This window comes from Pseudonaja textilis, chromosome 1, assembly GCF_049901715.1.
Source record: "Pseudonaja textilis isolate UNSWEBS1 chromosome 1, rPseTex1.2, whole genome shotgun sequence".
NCBI classification, from domain to species: Eukaryota; Metazoa; Chordata; class Lepidosauria; order Squamata; family Elapidae; genus Pseudonaja; species Pseudonaja textilis.
The window spans coordinates 228,389,778-228,406,817 of NC_141990.1; the positions used below are offsets into that span (position 1 = coordinate 228,389,778).

Genomic DNA, 17,040 nt, shown 5'->3' on the forward strand with positions numbered 1-17,040 from the left:
GGTTAATGTGTCATGCTTCAACTGAAGGGTCATTCTGACCCCGATGGAGACACTGCTGCCTTTTAGACCAAGGCTCATTTTGGATGCAATTTTGAGTTTGTTATTTAGGTGATCTGAGTTGGATTCTAGTGCTGGTAATTGTATGGAAAAATGCTTGGCAAAATGACATCTCTTTAGTAAGGCAGTAAAATTAATAGTACTTCAAGCTTCAACACTAATATATACACAGTCAATACTGCTTGTAATGCCTTGTTTATTTTATTACTGGAATACATGCAGACTTCAAAAGAAATCAGTCCAATGGCAATAAGAACCAGCTTCATGTCAACACTGGAGTCTATTTATTAAATAGAAATCAGGATATGTTATTAGAATAGGAACATAGAAATAAGGAAGAGATAATAATGCAACCAGGAGAAAATATTCAAAGCTGCTGTAATATGCTTTTCTTTTCTGGCAACCAATTCTTGTAATTTGGGAAAACCTGGCAGCTAGCAAAGCCACCTTGATCTAATCATTTCCTTCATCTCTTATAGGACCAGATATTGATAAGTAAATAATGACAGTGCAAAACTTCCAGCCAGTGTGAAATAAACTGGAGGTCTTTGAAGTGAATTTGATGTAAGAAATATTTTTTGCAGATGAAATTTCAACTTCTTCACAACAGTTCATTTTGTACTTAAAACAATGCTAAATCTCCTTTCAATGAACAAACTGGATTTTCTCGTAAGGCAGTCACAATTTCTACAAGTTTCTGACTGCTGTATAAATGTATACAATCTTTAGCCCTCAAGTGGAACTATAAATGATTAGGATAGTAGCCAGGGGATAGTGAACAACAAAGCAGTGGGGCATCTTCAGTTCCACTCCAACAACTAGGTCAAGAAAATACTGTTTGATATGCAACACTATCCAACACTCCCAAGTCAATAACTTCCAGTAACACCCCAAAGAGTGCTTGCTCTATTGCTCATAAACAACATATTAGTAAAGTCAACCAATTAATTTCAAGGCAAACTGAAGAAAACATTACTTCCCCAAGAATAGAAACGGTAGTGTCCAATTCAGTGATTACAGGCAACTGTCAGATGTGGCTTCACATCACATTCAGAACATAATCCCAACAACCCCGTCAATGATCAGTTGATAACCTCTAGCCATTGTGTCATGTTCTGGCTTCCTCCTCTTTTGATGATAGAGTTGAAAATCTGGTAAAGTCCACACAGATCCAGGACAAGGGTACAATCATAAGGAGACAAAAGGAAGCCACAATGTATGCAAAATTCTGCTGCCAACCAGGTATACATGCCCAATGGAACCAATGGAACAATCTCTCAGTAACACCAACTGAATTGATCAGTTAAATTCATCCATGCAGCAGGCTCTGGTTGTAGAGGCTTTGTGAATTCATGGATTACCAACCAAACCTGATTCTCATTGTTGTTATTCATGATGGAAGCTAAAAGCAAGTGCCTTCCACAATGAGTGACCACCAACTAAACCACTCGGTCTGAAAGTAGGAGAGAATGAATACCAAGGGAAATTATGTCTTCTAGGAAGCCTGTATCAGTTGTTCTCAGAAGTTTCAAAATATTATCCAAAAGGAAAAGCTGTTTCCTTCTTTAACCAGATAAAATGAGAGGCATTTTCATTTTATTAACACCCAACAGGTCATCTAGATAGTTGAATTAAAAATTAAATATCTACTTTTAAGTATACCCTAAAATACAAACAAAAGAGATCCTCCTCAATACTTGTAGCATCAAAACTGAAGTTTCACTAATTAAACCCAAATAGCCCCCACTTTTTAAAAACTGCAGAATGTGTGTAACTTCTAATGACTTGCTAGAAAATTCAGTCTCTGAGGTCAATCTTTGGATGTGAATAAAACCAGGGGGAGTTTAAGTTTAGAAAATACTTAACCAGAGGCAAGCCTCTAAACGAGAAACCAGGAATACAGCAGAAATGTGGGTGGACTAAGGAAGATCATGGCAACGGACTGATGACTAGTATGTTGAATGCAACCAAGCACAGTTGAAGAAGCCTTGGAAGAAATGATTTCAGGTGGGAAAAGCCTGTTCTAGAATGTCTGTGGCATAAAAAATAAGTCCATTGGTCATGAGTGGCGATCCATTAGATCATTTCCCCAACCTTCCATCATGAGTGGGGTTTTTGATAAGGAGTGCCTTTAATACCAGTGTGCAGAGTGTGGCAAAAAGGGTCCATGGATCCCTCAAAAGAAAACCCTGAGCTACAATTGGAAACAAAAGCAAAACCTCTCCCAGCTACCCCTTTCAAGCTCCTAAGAAATACTGGAGGAATCTGCACCTTGCAGCTCTCAAGGAAGGCTGTTTTCAGAGGGTGCATGCCTTTGGAAAGCTAGAGTAGTCGCTTATCTATCCACAATGCAGCAGTGACCAACAGCATTTAGATTTCAGAGTGGCAAGCAGATAATGAGCCCAAGGTCCAGCCGAGGCCTCAGGAATATTTTTAATATATTTATACATGTATGTATATAGAGTGGCTTTTAAGTAGAGTATTATATACCAGCTGAGGAGGAATGCATAGAAAAAAGGAAGGAGTTCCAACATGGCCTCGTTCCATAATGCCAGAGAGCTCATATTCACTCGGTAAAAATGCCTGGGGTAGGTGCTCTCAGGAAACAGGCTGTCACTCAACAGGAAAAGCCTGTGCTTCTTACATTTTCCATTAATATTGTGCCATCTTGAATGAGCAGGCATTCTGTCCTCGATTTTCTGGATGTCCACAGAATAACTGAAGGCAAAATCCTTCCTGATCATCATCTTCCATTTACATCTCGCTGGGATAGAAGCCCAGTTTAGCAATGGACATTTCCTTCCGAAGCCTCATAACTTCCCAATACATCAATTCCACTGTGGGTTAAAGGAAAAGAAAAAGATTAAACAGAGAAGCAAATGAGAAATCGTTGTAGCAGAAGGCAAACCTGTTTGCTCTATGCTAACTTCCCCAACTCCTGAGTAGTGCTCTCCTGAGCTCAATGTTCATCAGCTCAGCCAGCACGGCCAAATGATCAGGAGTCATGAGAATCATTTGAGGAATCTATCCTTTCCATTTGGAAGAGCCACTTCATATTTTGGCAATATTTGCTAAAATATGAAGGTAGAGGAATTGATGTGTAGCATCTCTTTCCACTAACACAAAAGCAAGATCCTTGACCTACAATAATGGCTATTTCTCTATGGACCAAAAGGCAGCCAGGGGGATAGACGGTGTGTGTGTGTTGTGTTACCATTGTCCTTTGCTTAACAGTATGATGTCTTCTTTTTCCACCACCATCAGCCCTTCACTTTCTCAAATTACATTTCTGCTCTGGATTCAGATTTCTTTTATCCAAGCAACTTAGTTGTGGCTCTTCTTCCTGTTCACAAGGTTATTCCTTCTGCCCAAGATAACCACATATTTATCTTCTCACTGAATGGAAGGCATCTGCATGTTGAAACCCTTCCGATTTTTAATTAAAATGCTATCTTAAAAATAGTCTAACTTATGCAAAGTTCAAATCCCAATTTGGATCTTAACAGCACATATACCTTCTTGAACTTATTTCTGGAGTTTGGGGTTTGATTGTATGCACATGGACTTTTAAATCCATTATACACTAGATTATCTAAATTAGTTCAGGTAATATAGCTGAACACATTAGTTCATCTAAATTACCTTTATTTTCTACCTGCTTTGGGTAACATTTACAACAGGGTGGGGGGGGGGAATTATCTCTTGAATGTTCCCTTATGAAATGTCCAAAATGCTTGGAATGATTTGGTGGTGCCATTTGTAATCTCGTATGTTTGCTGTGCACCTTGTGAATTAGCTACAAAGGGAAGAGCCCAACTTGCACATCTCAAAAGAGAGAAAAAGAAGGGAATTCTTACCATCTTGTCTCACCAGTCCCTGCTGAATGTACCGAATGTAAGTGAAGAAGTTGCATACGGCTGTAATCTGAAAGAGAGAACAAACATTACACCTGTTTATAAGCACATTTAGAAATGTTTACAGAAAACATACTGAATAGCACAGACAATAGTAAACTCTTCTGTCTTTAAGATGATAAATTACTCTGATGGCATCAGATGCAAGATACCTAAAAAGGCATAGATCAAGGCAAAACAAACCCAAGCAAGCTGAACCCAATTGTTCTGCATGTATTCACATTTATAGTGCCCAGATAAAGATTAGATTATTTTCTGCTAGGCGCTTTACTAATAAGAACTTACCCTGGCCCTGCAGGAAGGGGAAATATAGTAATAATTCCCAGAATCCCCCAGTTTGATACGATGCTTACAGGCTCGGGACAGGCCGCTCAGAGCGCATTTCCTATAAAAAGGGAGGTGGGAGTGGAAAGAGTTAAGCAGGGTGTCATCTAGAGGCCTTGACTAAAGGGAACAAAACATGATGCTGGTCACCAGAATGCAAACCCAAGAAAAGACCTTCATTTTTGCATCCTATTAAAGGGTTCCACGGTATGTTGTCATTTTTTTTTAGTTATTCTCCATACTATGAATTTATCCTAAAAGGTATTAAGGCTATAAAGCTAAGCATACTTATTAGCAAAGAAGTTCAACTCAACTCAATTCAATTCAGTTCAATTTACAATTCTCAGAAGTGGAGGGTAAATTTGTCAACTGCGTATTAGGGATTGTTATATCCTGGGAGGAGATCTTCCTATTCTGTCAGCTAAAACTGAACGATCTAAATCGGTGTTTTTTAACTCCCAGAATTCTCCAGCATGATTGTCTTTGTACAGCCCTCCTGCTTCTTGTTTTTAATCTTGGAGGGTAATGAGTACTTCTGTTGAATCAAACTTTGTTGATTCAAAACTTGCTATTTGCAGCTTGTTTGAAAAGTACATTTGGGGCATTCAGTCTCAAAAGATGTTGCTCCTATAGAGGTTGCAGAAAGTTTTGGAATTTGGCCTTACTAGAAATAAAAATATTAAGAAATGGAAAAATCATAAAGATGCATTTACAAATATTCTGCCTCCATTCTATCACCTCTTCCTATTTTACAGTAAATGAATTCAAATTATTATGAAGATCAGCAGTGTAGAATATTTGAAGTTGTTGAATCTTGTTTTTCTTCCTTCTGTAGATTTTTAAGTAATTTAATTTAAAAAAAGAGAAAAGAAAAGAATCTATTACTATTAAGTCACCTGTAGGCAATTCAAAATTTCTTGCATGTAAATTTGACCTTTGAAAAAGTCTAGCTGCAAGATTTGGGAGGTAACCAGCAACACAGAAAACCAAGTAGAGTTAATATTACAGGAGAAAGTTGACAGTTAGTAGACAAAAATACCCCTCTGGGATTATATACCCAAAAGTGCAAGAATAAAGAACTATTTCAAAGACGGTTGTAATTGAAGATTATATGGTACCCTGTCAGCATCCCGAATGCTTATTATTTTGACAACACTAATTACAGAGCTGTTAGTAACAACTTGAGTTAGTAGATTATTAATAATGGAGTAAATACCTTTTCACTGGCTTAAAAAAAAACTTACGTTATAATTTGGGACCGGAACCCACTGTGAGAAGAAATAAGAAGTTGAAACTAGGATTAGGCTAGAAATGGCAACATTCATTCTTCTTGGACTAATGGTAGTGTGCGTGTAGAAAGCACAGCTCAAACTGAGGGAAGATTAACATCTAAATTATTTATGCTATAATCCTATATGAGGGGGCTTTGGTGCTCTCTGAGCTTGCTTGTTTTCTTGCAGACGTTTCATTACCCCAACTAGGTAACATCATCAATGCACATCCTATACCTACCAAGAAACCGACAAGAACAAACTCGGAGTAGCAGAATTCTGGACTACACTATTCCTAAAGTTTAAATGGGGCACAGAGAATATCTGTCTCAAGGATAAGCTATTTCCAGCCCTGCAGACTGACCATACCACTTGGGTCTAAAATAACCAAGAGCCCTTTCTTGTGGGCCACCTTGCACTGATGCCAATGAGAGAGGGGGGATTGCACAGCAGATGAACCACCTTATCAGCCATGCAGTCTAATGGGAGAAAGCAACTTGACAACTCCAGGCAGTTTAAACTCTTTGCCCAGAGTTCTGTACAAATAGTAGACATAGAGATCAAATCATATTCTCTCACAAAGTGGTGGTTGAGCATAACCATCAACAATATTTAGTCATATCTCTCAGGCTCCCTTAATGTCCAATTTCCATACCTGGAAGACAAGCATCCCTTCAGTCAAGTTCTTATTCTGCACCAGCATAAAACAATTTTCAAGTTTGTAGTACCTTTCTAGCTAAATTTAGATCCATTAGAACTGCTGATTGTTGCTAATAATATTTATACTTTTGTACATTCATGTAATCCGATTCTCCTATTACTGATCCCTTCTCTCCTTTGCTTTCTCTTCTGGATTTTGTGGGCCAAGCAGTACAAACTGAAAGGAAGGATACACAATGGTGCAATAAAACAAATTCCGTAAACAACTAAATAGAAGACCTTGTTTCAGAAAGGCAATTGGTAATGTAGCATGTTAGAAGCTAATGGTGCATCTGTGGAAGAAGAGCAGGAGTTTAAAAAACAAGCAGCTGGACAGCTGTTATGATCTTACTTTGGTCCACCGCATTCAATTGCTGCCACCTTCACTACAGGCAATGCCTGGGTAGCCACTGGTTCAATGGTAAGGGTGTTCTGCTCCACAGCTGCCTGAACCAGCTCTGAAAGCTACAACAAAGAAAACAAATACAAGGAATTACATCAACAAGGAAGGAGGACCTCCTTCTCTCAGAAATCTCTGAACAACTCATCTTAAACTGACTTCATGCTTGGTGAAGTCCAGGCAAGGGCCTACATCTTCATGGTAAATCCTCTTGAGAAAAGGACACAATTTATCCAATGTTGGAGACTCCTTCCAAGCCTGAAATTCTGCAAACAAGATGGAATCCACCTGCAGCGACAGAAAACCACGAAACAGAAGTCTATTGAAGAAAACTAGGGAGAGAAAAACATACACACAGAGATACACAGACACGAAGAAGGAAGTAGATATTCCCTTACAAAAACCAGAACATTTTTCCAGTGTATTTCCTATTAGGCAGATGATGAGGCAAGGAAGTAAAATGTGACTTATGTGCCAGCAATAGGTGGTTCTGCCTCCTGCTGTGGTTACTGCAGAAAGGGCATAACAAAGAAAGCATCCTCAAGAGCAGAGGTGGTATTCAGCAGGTCTGACCAGTTCTGGAGAACCGGTAGCGTAAATTTTGAGTAGTTTGGAGAACCAGCAAATACCACCTCTAACTGGCCTCACCACCATCTATTTTCTGCCTCCCGAGTCCCAGCTGATCAGCTGGGTCTTCTTTTGTTGCCCTGCACAGGAGAACAGAGCTGAAAAGCAGGTTAGTGGGATGGGATTTTGCAGTATCCATCCCCTGGAGTGGGGTGGGAATGGGGATTTTACAGTACCCTTCCCCTGCCACACCCATCAAGCCATGCCCACCAAGCCACACTATGCCCACAAGCCACATCCACAGAACCAGTAGTAAAACTGTTTGAATTCCACCACTGCTCAGGAGACAATGTATCCTCCATCAGTAGTAGTACCCCAATAAGGGAACCAAAGGGAGCATCAGTTATTAGTCTGTACATTTTTGAACATACAGAGGCTTACATGCCCTATCAGAGGTGAAGATCAGTTCCGTCTTCTCCATGGGGAAGCAGCCTCGCATGGACTGTGATCTGCATTCATACTCAAGCAGTATGTCAAGGACAGAGAGGGTGGGGCCTCAGCAAAAACTCCTGCTTCTCTTTATGACAAACCAGTTGCTTCCAACAGGTCCAGAAGAAGGGCAGAAAAACCTTAAGATAGCTCGACTGTAAATTCTCCTATAACTTTATTACTATCGACAGTATGAATATTAAGCTCTTCCAAACAAGTGATTTGTATTTTAAATCACACATCTTTGTACCACTGAATAGGGAGATAACTGTGCACGTGATTTTCCCATGAAAAGAAGCAGCTTAATTGCCCCCCCCCTTCACCAAAAAATAATTCATTTCTGATCCCAGCAAGCAAGCATCCCTTCATCAAAGTTGAAAAAAAAATGTGGTTCCCCCCCCCAACAAAAAAAAAAAAAAAAAGACTGCATGGCTACTTGGTTGGGTTGAATAAAGGCCCAATTACAAAAACAACTCATAGTTGAAGCATTCTATGTCCTGAAGACTTTGGCTGTTACAAAATAGGACATGCTAGGTAGGAAAGGCAGGATGCAATGAGTCTTTTCTTCTAGCCATGTATCCACATGGCAGGGAGAAAACTCACAAGATCAGAGAGTCTTTTCAATTGGGGTGGCACTAAATTTATCTGTCAAAGAAGTAAGCCAAGATGTAAATAAATAAATATTTAACCAAGCGAGTAAAGAAGATCAGGCACCCATGGTTTTGCATTAGCAGGCAGGCCAGGCCAACAGAGAAAACATAACTGCTTGGTTTTTGTAACCACCCCTTAAGAATAAAAAATATTTAAAACATTCTGTAATGAATCAAGTCTTGAATGTGGATTACTCCCAGAAAGGTGTACTGGTGCCTTTGGGAAACCCAAGGCAAATAAGGTCAGAATTGCAGAACCCCCTCCTAATTTTGCTTTTAGCAATTGCTAAACAATTGGGATTTCTGAGCCAGGCTGGTTCAGGAATTCTGGGAGTTAAAGTCCACAAGTCATAAAGGGCCCATAGTTCCACACTTCTGTTTTAAATAAGGCAATTCTCAAAATCTTCAAACTTTGGTGCCTTTAGGTTTCTTCTTTAAATAAAGGCAATCCTCAAAACCCGTGAGTACCTCCAGGTTTTCAGAAAGCCGCCAAACTTTCCCAGTATGTTCTCTTCCAAATGTTGGAGGGTTAGAAAGTTCTACAACAGGATAACCATGATTATAAAAAATAACTGACTTCTGACATCCCTAGTTGCATTAAAAAAAAAAGCTTATAAAAGATTCCAATATTGGAATATTTTGAGGAAGATTTTTTTCTTACTCTCCTGTCCATACGTATTTTTAAAAAGCAGCACACAAACATGCCAAAGACTGTGAAAAGAATGTAGCAGTGAATGCAGCTCTCCAGCCTGAAGGAAAAGTCTCTACTGACAATGTAGAAGCACTAAGCTACAGGGACTGCTCACCTAAGACCAGGAAACCACTTCAGAGCACCCATATGGGAGAAGGGGGTAGACATTTAGAGGGGGAAAACACGCACATAAAGGACTGTTAGTATTAAATAAAAAACTGAACAGGGGGAAGTGTTAAAAGTACATCCAAAAAGTATTTCTTGTTGACAGAACTGATCCTTCCTCAAGATAAGTGAAACCAGTTTCCACAGCTAGACTGATTGGGATTGCAACTATCACGATTTTTTTTAACCAGTCTTGATGTTGCAGTCCCTCCCTTTCTGGCAACAACAGCTATGGATAATGAATCTAGCCAACATGAAAAGGAGGACATGTCTCTTTACTATCTGTACAGAAGATAGAACCGCTTCCCTCAGATTTGATGACCACCTTCACCAGCAAAGCAATTTTGTTGGCAGAGCTATTCTATTTCACCCCACTCTAAGAGAAATTACCTGCCGCGAGAGAGAAGAGGAGAAAGGAGAGTCTGCTGCCAGGAACCGCCAGCCTGGCTCATAGGTGATGTGGATCGCCTTCGCAGGGACGATACAGAGGAGCAGGGAGAGGAGAGTGGGTACCCCAGACTTTAAGGAATGGGAGAGCAAGACAGATAGGTGATAAGGGCAGAGAGAAGGGGGAAAGAGGAGAAAGACAAGGAGAGAAAGGAAAATGGTGTGTGAGGGACAGAAGATTAGAAAGAATACGACCTCAGTCACAAAAGAACTTGGGCACAAATATCCCACCCCAGAAGGTACATAAAGATGGCCGCCCTATCTAATTCTGGTCTAATCCACATGTACTGGGACTGCAACTCCCAGAATTCCCAAATTATCTGTCCCCAGCAATATTGGGAACTCTGGTCCAACATGGCTAAAACCTACAAGAGGCTTCTCGTGTTTGATTCGTTATATTTAAGCTCATTCATGCGTACATACATGATCATTACTGCTTATTTCTTTGACTCTGATTTAGTATATCAAAAGAACCCAACCAGAATCAAGGAATTAATCAAAAGAGGTCAAATGAAAGGTTCCTCAACACTTTCTGCAACGAAGCAGGTTGTGTAAAACAAGACTTTTCCACTAGATAAAACACTTTTCCACTAGATCCCTGCCCTTGCTGCGTTTCCCCTTTTCACACACACAACACAGCATGGCTGATAATATTGTGCTTCCTCCCAGAGCTTCAAGCTAGAGGCTGATCGATCACATTTACCCACCTCTTTGAATTCGCTGTTGACTGATTCCTGGGGTGCACTCTGGCCAGCAACTGTCATTGCACCGGTGCTACTGGTGCTCTTGTTGCGTCCATGTCCCTTTCTGAAGGCTGTTTTGGTGGGGCTCTGAAGTTGTGGGTGCAACTCCCGATTTGGCGAGGAAGGAGTTGACGTTATGACTAGCGTCTTCAAGGCTGTCACCTCTGCTTGCAGCATGTCAATCTGATGAGAGACCAAGAGCCATCAGCAATGAACAGCAAAGAACTTGGTCCTAGGATTATGCCATGTCCAGGAGAACATTTAATGGGTCATGAAGCCAATCAGTCGTGGCTCTTCTTTGAAGCAAACGAAGAAGTTCAGTTCAGAAGCTACCTAGCTTTCAATTACATGTTTTTATTCTTATTTCCCTGTACAATCCCCAAATGTTAAGTATATAAGCTTTACAAAGATTTTTTCCTATACATCATAACTACCAAAAGTATTAAATAGGAAAGAACGCATACATATTTGCATATATTAGTTACCTACATACCTGGGTTTTTTTGGTGCGTAATTTTTATTGATACAAATACTGGCAAATAAAAAAATATTTATACAAATACTGGTTCATGTAAAAAAGGCCACAGGTAGTCCTCAACTTATAGCTGTTTGCTTAGTGACTGTTCTAAGTTATAACAACGTTGAAAAAAGTGACTTATGGCCATTTTTCACATTCACAACTGTTGCAGAATCCCCATGGGTCATGGGATCAAAATTCAGATGCTTGTAACTGGCATGTATTTGTGCTGGTTGCAGTATCCTGTGATTTTGTGATCACCTTTTTGCGACCTTTCAACAAGGAAAGTCAATGGGGAAGACAGATTCACTTAACAACCGGGTTACTAACTGTAGTGGTTCACTTAACAACTGTGGCAAGAAAGGTTGTAAAATGGTGCAAACTCACAACTGTCTCGCTTAGCAACAAAAATTGTGGTTGTGAGTCAAGGACTACCTATATTTCTCACACGATGGTTGGGTAAAGCATCTAACACAAAATCTTTCAGGTGATTTGCTTCAGCTCTGCCAACAGATGGCGCTATAATCACATCAAAATGGTGGCTTTTTTCTGTAGTTCACAGCTACAAATCTCTTTTCAAAAATCCTTTGCTGTGCCTCTCTTGAATTCTTGAATATAACAAGAAGTTCGAGTTCAGCAAGTTCTTCTAAAGTCATCCAAAAAGGGATTGTGGAAGCTGAAGTATTAGTGATGTATCACTGATCTCTGGTGCCCCCTCTCCTGCACAAACTGGTTGAACAAGACTCTTCAAATACCTGAAGGTTTCTCATGCTGGGAGCAAAGACATTTTCTGCTCCTCCCAGAGAATGGGATGAAATCTAATTGGCTTCAGTTACCGTGGATAGTTTGGGGATGAAGATTAGGATTAAGTGTTGACATTAACAGAAATCCCACAATGGATCTAACAGCTCGGCTTTATCCAGTTCCTTGAGGCAATGTATTTACTACATTATGCTACTTGGTCCTTCTTTGTTTGTTATTGTTGTTTTTGCAGGGATTGTTTCTGAATGTATATTGGTAGTCCATGATTTATGACTATAATTTGGTGCGCAATTTCAGTCACAAGTTGTTGTTAACCAAGTTGTGATGGTTGTTAAGCAAGTCATCAGGTGGCTGTGTCCAATTTGAAGACTTTTTGTAGTGGTCATTAAGTGAATGCTGTTAAGCATAGTTAAGCAAACCCATTGTTCGTTATGGAGTGTGTTGTTTTTTTTACCTCAAACAGGAAATAAACACCAGTTTCTGGCAAAAATGTCATAAATCATGGTCAGGTGACCACGGAATGCTGCATATGACTGTAAATGCAGGCCAGTTGCTGAGCACCCAAAATGCAATCATGTGGGGGCGGACATTTTAACTTCAAATCTAGGTCACAAATAGCTTTTTCGAGGGTCTGTTGTAACTGAACGGTCACTAAGCAACCTGTTGTAAGTCGAGGACTTCCTGTAGCTGCTAAATAGGTCTCCATTTCAGCAGGCAGAACATGTTTGTCTTGTATCTTCTTTGCCTTCTGAATACTCTCTGAACTCTTTCTGGTATCAAGCCATAGGGGTACACCTATTTATGGTCTTGCTGATATCTACTAAGGCTACAACGCTCCGCTCCCTTCCTTGGAAACAAACCCCAGCAAACTCTTCAGGATTTGTTTCTGAACTGGAACTGCCAGAATTGCATGGAAAACCTTTTCTAAAACATGTGAAATGACATGGGTTTTCAGACACCTAGAGCCAAGTCTCCTGCTTCAGCAAAATTCAGGTCTCTGACTTTACAGAGGATTTCTCTTTTTGATTGCAGTGCATTTATGTTTAGCGGTTTGGTTTTCAGTTTTCTGAAGTTATTACAACCCTCCTGCATTCTTTTTTATTGCTTTATCATCAATTCCCATGAGCCTTCACTGAGAGGAACCGTGTCCCATCGGCTTGGGCTTTGTTACAGTTATCAGCGTGGAGCCCACAGGTTGACAACACATTTGAAAAATACACCTCAGAAGCATTTTTGTATTGTTCGATTCCTGCTCCTGTGCAACAGTTTGATTTGGACTACTCTGCCACATAAAAAGGCCTCTTTTTTTTAACCTGTTGCCTCCAACCAGGAAGGAGAAAGGAGCCGCAATAGATATTCTACACCTAAGTGGCTCCCACTACCTTTACATCTGAAAGAAAAACCTGCTCCAGAACTTCAGTATGCATACACACACTCCCCACACAGTTGAGAACTAGTACAAGCAGGTTTGCTACCCAGATCATGAGGGGAGCCCATATCTAAAAGATTCCCTTTCAGCATCAGGCTCATGGACTTTGAGATATGCTTAGTAGATATAGTCTTGAGGTCACCATGGTTGTACAGATAGAGGCAACGTATGAAATGGATTTCTTCACCTTCCCTTGCGCCTCCCTCAGCTGCTTCTCTGAGGCCGCTTGCTTGGTGTTTGCCTCCCGGACCATTTTGTGGGCTTCCTACAACAGATAGAAGAAAGCAAAAGGATACTTTTGTCCAAGGCAATCAGGCAATCTCAAAAATGACAAGAACAATTTTTAAAGAAAATGGAAGAGAGGCCCAACTTGGGAAGAGAGTCTTCTTTTCCCAAACTGCCACCCATAAGAACCAACACAGACACATGGTGCATAGGGCACATTAAAATAAGGAATGTTTAATCACTCACAGCAGAAGCGCACAGTCTTTTCTTGGGATCAATGTTGACAGGTGAATCTTGCCGAATGCAGAACTCTTGCAGACTTCATGAGGAAAGGGTAATGGGGAAAATGAGTGCAGCCAACATAGAAAGTTGGAATATTGAGATTAAATCGTGATTTGGGGAGGGGGGGGGGAAATTCCATCCAATTTCTTCTCTACAAGCCTATTTTCAGTTTCTCTTCCATCTGCATATCTGTCACTTTTATGTACTACAAATTGGTGACAGCTATATAGGTGGTTTGCAATAAAAAGCAGTGGAAAGACCAGGTATGATAACCATACAAAAAAGCATTTTCCCCTCTCCAGCTAGAAACATGTACTGTATGTTCTAAGGTGACATTTCTTCTTCTCAGGATCTTTTTCTTCCTGGCAATCAAAATGCCACCAATACAGGTAGTCCTCGACTTACAAGAGTTCATTTAGTGACCCTTCAAATTTACAACGGCTACTGAAAAAAAGTGACTTATCACTATTATTCACACGTATGACCATGGCAGCATCCCAATGGTCATGTGATTTACATTTGACATGCTTGACAACTGGTTCATATTTATGACAGTTGCAGGGTCATGTGATCACCTTTTGCAGCCTTCCAATTAGCAAAGTCAATGGGGAAGCCAGATTCACTTAACAACCATATAGCTAATTTAACAACTTCAGTGATTCGCTTAACAAATGTGGCAAGAAAAAATTGTAAAATGGGGCAAAAGTCACTTAACAAATTTCTCACTTAACAACATAAATTTTGGGCTCAGTTGTGGTTGTAAGTTGAGGGCTATCTGTATTTTAAATATGAGATTTATATTTAAAAAAATACTGGACTGAGACACATCTTTTATTTATCAGCTCGAAATGGGGCTGCCATAGAATACTTTGGAATTTTGAGAGGATAGGGCTGATATAAATCCTCTTAGCTGAAAGGTCACTGCCAATCCTAATTCACCAATACAAAAAAAAAGAAAAAGGTCCTCACATGATTTTGAGTGTGCAAGGCCACAAAGAGCTTCATGTTTGACTTTAATTTTAAACTACTTTTATAATATGTGGAGTTCCTCCTGCTTGTTTTATTTTTATTTTCGGAATTTTCCTTGAGAATGTGTTTGAAAGAGCACAACTTAATATTCTTAAAAGCAAACTAAAAGTAAACAAAGCATTCGGTATTCAATTTACATTTAGTATTCACCTGGAGCCATACAGGTGAATATTATTCACTTGTCTTATCCTGGAGTATCTTCAGTCAATGTGATCTTGCAAACAAGAGAGAACAAGCTCCCCTCCACCCCACACTTACATACAAGCAGTGGCCAAATATTGACTGCCCTACTTAGCATTTGTTCAAACTTATGACAGTACTGAAAAATAGGTTTATGACTGGTCCTTAAACTTACAACGGTCACAACTTGCTATGGTTATGTAATTCCCATTTATAACCTTCATAGTCAGTTTCTGACGAGCAAAAGCAATGGGGAAGCCAGCAGTAAGTTGCAAGATGCAGTCACATGACACTGTACTTAACAATCATAGGCCATTCACTTGATGTCCACAGTGGCGCTGATGTAAGACAGATGATATTTCACTTAAAGATTGTGTCCCCTTGCTACGGAATTACTTATCCCAAATGTGGTTGTTAAGGAAGACTATCTGAATTAGATGTGGAATGCAGAACCCAACCACTCTCAGGTTTGCTCAAAATTAGGGCAAATCCACTTAGATTATATTTCATTTCTCATTTTTCCAGCCTGAGTGAATTAGGCCTAGTTATGTACCAGTTTGCATTTTTGGTTTAAAAAAAACCACACACACAAATTTTTGTGTACATCTACACCTTTTGTTTTAGTTCCAAGTGGCTCATAAAATTCGGATTTCAGCATTTCAGCTTACATAAAAATTCAGAAAGATAAAATTGGATAAATTCCCTGAAATATTGGACATGAGTAAATTCCTCACTCATCTCTAGCTAATGTTCAATGGCAAGAGAATGATTGCGCACTTCTCTGACCCAAGGCCATGGATGAATAGCCTCATCCCCCAGAGAAAGGCTATGCATCCATACAAAATGAGAAATTTCCATTCCTGTGAGGACTACAACACATCAGGGTAATGAGACAGAAAATGCACCAGCTCAGATTCTGCTGACTTTAGGAAAAGAGAAATGGTTGCTCTGCTAACTGAGGAGAGAGTGCTCTTATGCAAACACCCAGTTCCTGTTGGTGCTGGCCTACATAATCAAAGAAACAACACGGTGTGGCTTTTGTTAGATCTAATTTCTTCCAGTGGAATATGAGCTTTACTGGTCCCTACACAGTAAAGCTTTCCTGAAAATATGAAGTACAGCTCTAGGAAATCACCTGGATCAAAATGTTAATGGTCAATTCTTAAAACATGCATAATCTGAAAGAATACAGTCCAAAAAAACCTCAACATAGAATTCTGTTCTTTCAACAAGAACAGCTTGCAAAGTATATCAGAGCATACTTTGTGGGTGAGAAGAGATGCGTGGATTCTAATATCGAAAGAGATGTCTTCAAAGATGTACACCGATTTCTTAAGCTCAACTTTGGACTTGGTTTCTTAAAGGATTCACACCATTACCTTTAGGATTTGGATGCCAAGTTCAAGTTAAGAAAGTGCAGTACCTCAAATAAGCTTGCTGTCAGCTCTTCCAGTTCCTGCTCCAGCTGCTCCCTGACTTTGGAAAGTCTCTCACATTCTTCATCTTTCAACTTTAATTCCTGCAGAGATAAAACACAAGATATAACGATTCTCTATAATCATTCTACTTTACACACAGAGATGGTGGGGAGGGAGGCAGGGAAGGAGAGAGAGACAGACAGACACAAATGCACACTTATACACACACGGATCTACCATACACTGAAGCCTTTTGACAATTGTCTACCCCTATAAAACTGAAAGTAGTTTTACAAACCTCAACCACAACTTTTAGTGGGCCGTCTTTGCCTAAAATCATATTAACTGAAGAAGGCAACGGCAAAAGCTGGACTTGGTCACGTAGCTTAGAAAATAGGGAACTCCATATTCACTTTCCTACCAGTTCAACTTTAGGTTGTCAAATATAAAGAAAAGCATAAAGAAAATAAACCCACTAAACAGTATGCCCTAATTTGGGCTTCCCAACAGGCAACCAAAGGCAACATGAGACTCTCAGCTGACTATACAAAGTCCTCAGCTGTGATCTAGAGCCAGATCATATGAGCAGGAAAGAAGGGAAAGAAAACCAGCTGCCAAGCAGTGTCTGGAATCTAGAGAAGCAACAGACCGGAATTCTTGTTTGCCAAGACAGCGTAATGTGGGAAGTGTGTCATCCCAAATTCCAGTTCTGATCCAGTTTGTTATGGAAAACCCTGGTCTTGTAGCCAGTCTGTTCTGCAGTCCAAACTACATAGAAGCA

At 39.9% G+C, this 17,040-nt stretch overlaps 1 protein-coding gene across 19 annotated transcripts in view; it reads right to left on the reverse strand.

Annotated features, from left to right (window-relative positions):
• Nucleotides 1–236: 236 nt before the first annotated feature.
• RAB3IL1 (RAB3A interacting protein like 1) overlaps nucleotides 237–17,040 on the reverse strand; it is a 33,198-nt gene continuing 16,394 nt past the window's right edge. For 3 of the 19 annotated variants that reach the window (XM_087920867.1, XM_087920860.1, XM_087920865.1), the window contains exons 3-12: nucleotides 16,265–16,360; nucleotides 13,313–13,390; nucleotides 10,382–10,600; nucleotides 9,618–9,746; nucleotides 6,825–6,953; nucleotides 6,618–6,730; nucleotides 5,540–5,563; nucleotides 4,257–4,356; nucleotides 3,915–3,981; nucleotides 237–2,894 (exon numbers count right to left, since the gene is read on the reverse strand). In XM_087920867.1, the coding sequence (XP_087776993.1) occupies nucleotides 2,812–2,894; nucleotides 3,915–3,981; nucleotides 4,257–4,356; nucleotides 5,540–5,563; nucleotides 6,618–6,730; nucleotides 6,825–6,953; nucleotides 9,618–9,746; nucleotides 10,382–10,600; nucleotides 13,313–13,390; nucleotides 16,265–16,360 (1,038 nt within the window). In that variant the 3' untranslated portion in view covers nucleotides 237–2,811. Of the gene's footprint in view, nucleotides 2,895–3,914; nucleotides 3,982–4,256; nucleotides 4,357–5,539; nucleotides 5,564–6,617; nucleotides 6,731–6,824; nucleotides 6,954–9,617; nucleotides 9,747–10,381; nucleotides 10,601–13,312; nucleotides 13,391–13,596; nucleotides 13,670–16,264; nucleotides 16,361–17,040 lie in introns of all 19 variants that reach the window. The other 16 variants (XM_026706733.2, XM_087920873.1, XM_087920876.1 and 13 more) reach the window with 9 other exon arrangements.